At 44.4% G+C, this 7,287-nt stretch overlaps 1 protein-coding gene across 1 annotated transcript in view; it reads right to left on the reverse strand.

Moving 5' to 3' along the window:
- tnfrsf21 (tumor necrosis factor receptor superfamily, member 21) overlaps positions 1-2,737 on the reverse strand; it is a 49,305-nt gene extending 46,568 nt beyond the window's left edge. Inside the window, exon 1 of the mRNA XM_079180519.1 lies at positions 2,589-2,737. Coding sequence (XP_079036645.1) covers positions 2,589-2,615 — 27 coding nt within the window. The 5' untranslated portion in view covers positions 2,616-2,737. The remainder of the gene's footprint in view (positions 1-2,588) is intronic.
- Positions 2,738-7,287: the final 4,550 nt, after the last annotated feature.

The raw sequence follows: 7,287 nt of genomic DNA on the forward strand, positions 1-7,287 counted from the left end.
TAAGTAGACTGAGGCACCGAGCAGGAGATTCAAACGGCTCAATATTGTGGTTCTTTCAGAAATTGTTGCAGGTTTTTCCCCCCGGGACGACTCGACTCACTGTACACGACAGAAAACAATCAAGCTACTGTTTAGTCTCGTGTGTGTGTGAGTGTGTGAGTGTGTGTGTTGGAACACGTGTGTTACATAATGAGGTGTGTGCATACAAACATTTGAGTGTGGGTGGGATGTTTGTGTATCCGTGTGTGGCAGAAGACATTAACTGTAATTACTATCCATTAAAAGGAACACACACACACACACACACACACACACACACACACACACACACGCACGGCATGCAGCGCAGCAGCACCTGTTGCTGCTGTGTTGTCCTCGGGCCCATTTCAGCTCACAGAGAGAGACATCGCTGACAGTAGATTATTTATGCGTGGAGTAGATATTTTGAGTCTGCTGCTGGCGACTTGGAACTGAGCTGTGAATGTAGAACTCACACAACGTCGGCCTCTGCAGTCTTGGTTTGGCGGTTCGGGCGGATTCTCTTGAGTCATGCATTTCTTTAAGCGATAGGAGCAAAATCCATCTCGTCCGGCGAGCCAGAGCACGGACCCAATCAGCATCCTGTTGAGGAGCTACTGGTAGCTATGGGCGTGGCTAAGGTGTGTGTGACACCACGCGGAGAGGAGGAAGAGGTTAGCGTAGCTGCTGCATTAGCATCGGTTCTATCAGAACTGGGGAGTATTCATTTATTAAAAATAGTAGCAGAGAAGGACACTGAAGGCTTTTCTCCGTGAAAAATTTGTTCTCACTCTGCAGACTGGCTTAGGCAAGAGTTTAAATGACAGACGGTTCGTCCAATCACTTGCCACATGTTTTGTTTTTTAAGTGCCTGTCCATTTTTCACAGTTTCCAAAGACGGCTTCTCAAATGGTTTCCGTGTAACACACAACTTGGCTGGTCAGGTTAGGACAGTTCTCGCTCGCTACATGCAAAGCGTCCTTTCAAAATAAACTTCCAACGTAGGATTACTTAGTTTTTAGGTGTACTTGGTTAGGTTTAGGCCTCAAGAGTACTCGGTTACGGTTAGTCCTCAAAAGTACTTGGTGGTTTAGGAAAAGTAGGTGTGTTCAGTAAAATAAGTACTCTTGTTATGTAACTTACGTACGTGGCGTTAGTTCAGTACGTAACTTACGTAACAAGTATGGTACAATAAGTAAACGTTGACTTGGTTTCACGCGGGTTTCCTGAGTGAAAGTCCTGTGTTTGTTTGACGAAACCTTCCACCCTAACCTCCTCCTACGCGGCCTTCCTCGCTCTTTATACTGCCTCAGATGCTCTGAGAGCCTAATAATGAAACAGACGGGTTTATGTTAGAGTTAGTTGAAAGCCTGGAGTGTCTCATGAAGATGCTAAAGGGTGCCTCGGTACCGAGCGTCGGTCTTTGACGAGCTAGAGGTGAGACCAGGTTGAGACCCGAGGCCATACTTTCCCATTATTTTCTCTATAACTGACCATTATCTTGGCAGCTTAAATGCGACGCGTTGGCTACTCTCTGTCTCGTTTATTTCGGATGGAGTAGCAGAACGCTACTTCAGTCTCAGATATGGTCTAAAATATAGTTATACGACATTGGGTGTTTTTGCTTTGGCAGACATGTTCAAATAATAGACATTCAAATTCAAAGTTGTTTTTTTTAATAAATCAAGTCCTTAGAAGCTGGTGAAACGAATGTGAGGCCATAAACAAACCTTGCTGTTAAATTAAAAGTTGAAATAATCCCCACATAGCCAAGCCTCTTTGATTATATCTTTATCCCATTATCCTGTCCTGACCCCAAAACACTGTCAAACTGTCAAAAAAAAGAAGAGGAAGTGAATTTGACATCTGCGTGACAGTGAGGAGACGAAGGCAAAGTCTGAGAGTGAAGAGAGCTCAAGCAGCTTACAGATCCAACTACATTCAACACGTCTGGCATAACAAAGGGACACCTCCACCGTGTGAATGAAGGAAATCCTGTCTAATTACTGGCACAAAGGCATCCACCCATCACCCACTCATAAATTAAACTAATGGTTGATGGTAAAACGTCCTTTTCCACTGGAAAAAACTCACTTTTTTTCATCACAGTATCAATTTATTTGCTGATTAAAACCCACGTGACTGTATTAAATGTACTTCCTTTCTCTCTGCTTGCTCCAAATCAAACCGCGTCTTTGTTGAGACGGGGCCAGAGGACTGACATTTCCACTTGTTTGTCCGACACAGAGTGTTTACAGGGTGAACAATGGGCCGCTGACTTTCTCCATCCTTCCAACTGGAGACCCTTTTGTGTCGCTCACCCACAGAGGGAATGAATGAATGGCAGACACACTGCTGGGGTGTTTTAAACCTGAAAGATGTCTCTCTTGGAGTTTATTTAACAGGCAAAGTTGAATATTATTTCTGGATACTTGATTTGAAGTTCAGTCTGGGACCAAAAAAAAAAAAAAAAAAAAAACAGGCACTGTCCCTTTAAATAGAGAACCTGCTGGTGGAGTCCTTAGAAATAAAGAATAAAAAAAACAAACAGGGAGGTTGGGTGTACTCACCACTGCGGACGCACACAGGGCAGACATCGTCCTGGTGTGCTAAATACAGATGAGGGTCGAGCAAACGTCTTTGTCCAAGTTGCCTGCTGGAGAAACACTTCTCATCCCTAGATGTTCCTCCTCCTGATCATCATCATCATCATCCTCCTCCGCGGCTTGCTGGAGGAGAGGAGATCTGGTGCAGCGACAGTCTCAACTGCAGGGTTTTATAGTCCGTGTCTCCAGGTGGACCGGTTTCAGGTAGTACGGGACCAGGGCTTGGCTCAGAAGGAACGCTGTGTTGGTGATTCCCATTGCGATGATGGATGAGGGCCACGCTGGGGGGGAATCGCAACCTCGCCTCGCCCAGGTTCGTCAGTGTGCAGTGCGCCTCTCTCTCCCTCTCTCTCTCTCTTCGGTGCTGCGTAGCGCCACACAGCGCTGCTGCTATGACGTAGGCAAAGGGGGGGCGGGCGTTAGCGACGCGCCTTGGCCAATCGCAGCTTCGTAAGAGCCGTGCACGTGTGTGGTTGAACCCCGTCGTATATCGGGACGGGGGGGCGTTGTTCTTGCAGGTGAACCCGGGTTCAGGCCCAGGACATCATGTCCTTGGTGTGCTTTGAGACATAACAGTATGATTTTTTTTTGTAACTGTAAGCTTAACACGATATTTATTTAACTTTTTATTTTATTTTTCTTACATTTGTTAGCCTTCATGGCATTTTTTATTTTGTGTGGTGTACACAAGATGTTAAAAACGTGTGTATTTATTTCAATAAAGTTGTAAAACCAACACAAATTAAAATGAATACTCTGCTTTTAAATACGAATGATTCCACGTCTTTCAGTCAGAATCAAGTCGATTATCAACACATTCTCACACCGATTTGGCAAAACAATACACCTTGGTCTACCAATCTATATGCTTGTTACATGCAGAGTGTCCTTTCAAAATAAACTTCCTTCTCCACAGGAAGTTAGGTTTAGGCAATAAAACAACTTAGTTAGGTTTAGGAAGAGCGTGGTTTACATTAATGTGACTGACGACGCTAGTGACTCGTGACGAACTACGCTAACGACTCACATGACTGACGACTCACTTGACAAATTGTCAACAAGTGGTCTCCTGGAAGAAAGTTGAGCGAGGGGCAAAAAAGTCACGTGGCTAATGCCACTAATGAGTCACATGACTAACGACACATAATGAGTTAATTGACTAACGACTCAGGTGACATAATATCAACTTTACTTTTAGTTTCGTACGGGAACCACGGTCTCCTGGACGAAAGTCGAGCTGGAGACAAACGACTCACGTGACTAACGACTCACGATGCTTCAAAAACTAAAAAAAAATTTTCGGGACTCGTTCGTGACTCACGAAAAGTTTGTGTTTGTGCATTATTTGGCATGTTGGGAGTTTTATCTCATGGATAAAATGACATCTTCCATTAAAAGCTTAGGCTACTTATTCCATCTTACGTGTTTTTGTGGGGGGGGGGGGGGGGGTTCGGGGGTTTTCTTGGAAAGGGCCTAACATTGAATAGAATAATGGACCTCAGGCCCCAACATGACGAGGCTCTTAAAATAGCCTTTAATTAAAAGTTTGTTTTATCTTTATTTCAGTTATAACATTTAAGAATATGATCGGTTTACTGTAGTGTTTTGGTCAGTTGCATCATTGTATGTACAAACATTACTGACACTAATAAACCTTCAGCAACATCAAGGAAGTTTAGTCACTTAGACGGAATTATTATTTAACATCTCTGCCTGTATTAAGACAATCAGCCATTCAGTTTGAGAGTGATAGCAGGTTTTTATACTGGAGCTGCATTTGAGCCAGCACTTCACCTTAATTCTGCAAGGAGAACATGATTCCAGAAAAGCCTTATGTGGTTTACCTTTATTGTGAAATACAGTACTACTGTATTCCATTCTCCCTTAATTAATGTCCCCTTTACTTGCTTCTAAGGTTGCCCCTGTGAATGCAGATAACAAAGCGGTAATGGCTTTTTGAGCTCGGATGTATAGGCTACCCCATCACACTCCCCTGAAGTGTGATACAGCCGGGGTTTCCATTACGAAGCCATTACAGTAACCTCGTCATCCAGTTTCCCCCACAGCATTAGGCCATTCTCTGTGTATTTGGATTTTTTTTTATAGAAAGTGCAGAGTCATGCTCAACGTATGAATAATTTAACAGCCTTTTTGATGTGCCCTGAATTGTGCCCATTGACCTACTGTAGTGTTACCTGAGGTACTGTAGTCATTTTGTTAAGGAAAATGAAAAGACGACAAACGTATGGCCAATGGAAAGATGAACAACCACCTACGTCTGCTTGCTGGACAAATGAATTAGCTCTCTGACATTTTACTCACTTTTTGCAACTAACTTATTTACCCGGTCTGTCATGTTAGAAACCTTCCAGGGGCGACTGTGGCTCAGTGGTAGAGCAGGGTCATCCTCCAACCAGAGGATCGGTGGTCCAATCCCCGGCTCCACTAGTTCATGTCGATGTGCCTTGGGCAAGACACCTAACCCAAATTAAATTGGTGGATTGGCACCTTGCATGGTAGCCCCTGCCATCAGTGTCTGAATGGGTGAATGTTAACATTTAGTGTTAAAGCGCTTTGAGCGTTCGGAAGACTAGAACAGCGCTTTCTAAGTACAAGTCCATTTACCATTACCATTTGAATGGCAGATTGACATATTACCATCTTGTAAAGTAGATTTAGTAGGCTATACTTCCAGAACAGAAATCATTTCAGTTATACGGAACAGTTATATGGCTCTATGTAAATATGAGGACTTGTTGGAAAAGATCAAATCAAGTGAGGTGTTGGCAATCTTTAAGCTACTTCGAAGAAGTTTCATTTTGTGTCGATTTTAGCAGACAAAAGCTGTGGTGTTTCCTCACACCAGACTTCCTTTAAAGAATTGTTTTTACTGCAGCAGGGGTCTGACAGTCTGCCCCGCTCAGTCCTGGTTCTGGTTCTCCCTGTGCCTCCAGCAGGCCCAGCAATACAGCCTGGGTCTGGGTCTCCAGCAGCGTGGTGTCTGTGTCGGCTCCCAGCGGGGACCGGAGGAACAGCGAGGCGAAGCTCTGCTCCAGGCAGAAGTGTCTCCTCCTCCAGGCCAGGAGCTGAGCCCTCCTCCTCCCGCCATGGGGCTCCGACTGCAGGTCGAAAGCTTCAGCAAAGCCCGGATCTGGAGACTGGTCGCTGCCGGAGGCCCCGCTGGAGGCCGAGCTGAAGGAGTTTCTCGTGAACCTGCATGATTTCTACTTCACAAGTGTTTCCACGGGGCTATTCTTTAGTCACGATATTAGGCCTGCCACTGTCCCGTATATATCAATGAATCAAACATAGCGCCTTGGGCGAAGCCGTCCCCCATCCAGTTACCGCCCTCGCTGTCAAGACATCCACACACACACACACACACACACACACACACACAATGCGGGCAGTGTTTTGGCCCCGTCAGGCAGGACACTAGAGCCTCAAGGCGCCGCGTTCATAGCCTCAGACGTCGCCGCAAATAGCAGCAGCCTAAAAAAAGAGCAGCACGCCATCTGCCCCAGTACGTGGAGGGGAAGTGAGGGATGGAGGGGAAAAGAAAGGGAAGAGATAAAGGGATGAAATGTGCTACTTTGCTTTAGCCGGTTGGGGGGGGGGGGGGGGGGGTAGAAGTGGGTCAGTGACTCAGCAGGACGACAGCAGAGGAAAGGGGAAACAAAAGAGGAAATAAGAGTGAGGGCAATCCTTCTGGATATTAGGGCACATGTGTCCCACTGCCGCTGCTCGCTCATAGAGCTGCAGAGCTGAGCAGAGTGTTCAGTGGGCCAAAGAGTTGGTCCCTGTGGGGCCAACTCATGTCCTCAGACTGCAGTTACTCTGTGAAGTTGCCTTCCATAGAGGAGAAATAAAAAACAGGCTATGGGGAAAAGAGTGTTTGGGCTATGTGTTGAGGAAAACAAGAAACAAAGAAAAAGTGTGTGCACTTTTGTCTTTAATCCAACATGCTTAAAGAGCTTCACACACACACACACACATGCACACACACACACAAGCTCAAATCCTGTAAGCATGCAACCATCTACTACCAGCACTCACAAACAGCAGCCCACCCGACAAGCAAAAGTGCAACCTGGCAAACATTTGAATAGCTGCTGTGGTCGTTTTTTTTCTAACAAAGTAGAACAGTCCTAAAAACAAGGCACATGATACAAATAATAGCAATAATAATAGTATTAATAATAAGTAGTGAATACATATCTAAATATATATACACCTAAACATATATACGTACACAACTACACACATGTACACAAAAAAGAATATTAATGAGAGGGAGAAAAAACATTAATAAATAACATATACAATGTGTGTGTACATTTATACATATAATACAATTAAACTAGAATAGAGCAATGGTAGTCCTTATAGTACACCACCGTTTTGTTACAACACCACATCTAACTGTTTAAACCCTCACAGGTACAATGGAACGCAGGTCCACCTTCATTAAAAAAAAGTCTCCATCTTCAGTTGTAGCTTTGCATTCATTTTTTACTTTGTATGAACCTCTTTCACCAGGAAATTCTATATTGCCTACTAGTGCCATAGCCCTACAAAATGAAGATTTGGAAAAAAAAAAAGAAATGCTTGGTGGATCAAGTTCAGTGTGTGTTTTATCCGTAATTCTTTTTAAAAGTTAATT

This window comes from Pholis gunnellus (genome assembly GCF_910591455.1).
Source record: "Pholis gunnellus genome assembly, chromosome: 19".
NCBI lineage: Eukaryota > Metazoa > Chordata > Actinopteri > Perciformes > Pholidae > Pholis > Pholis gunnellus.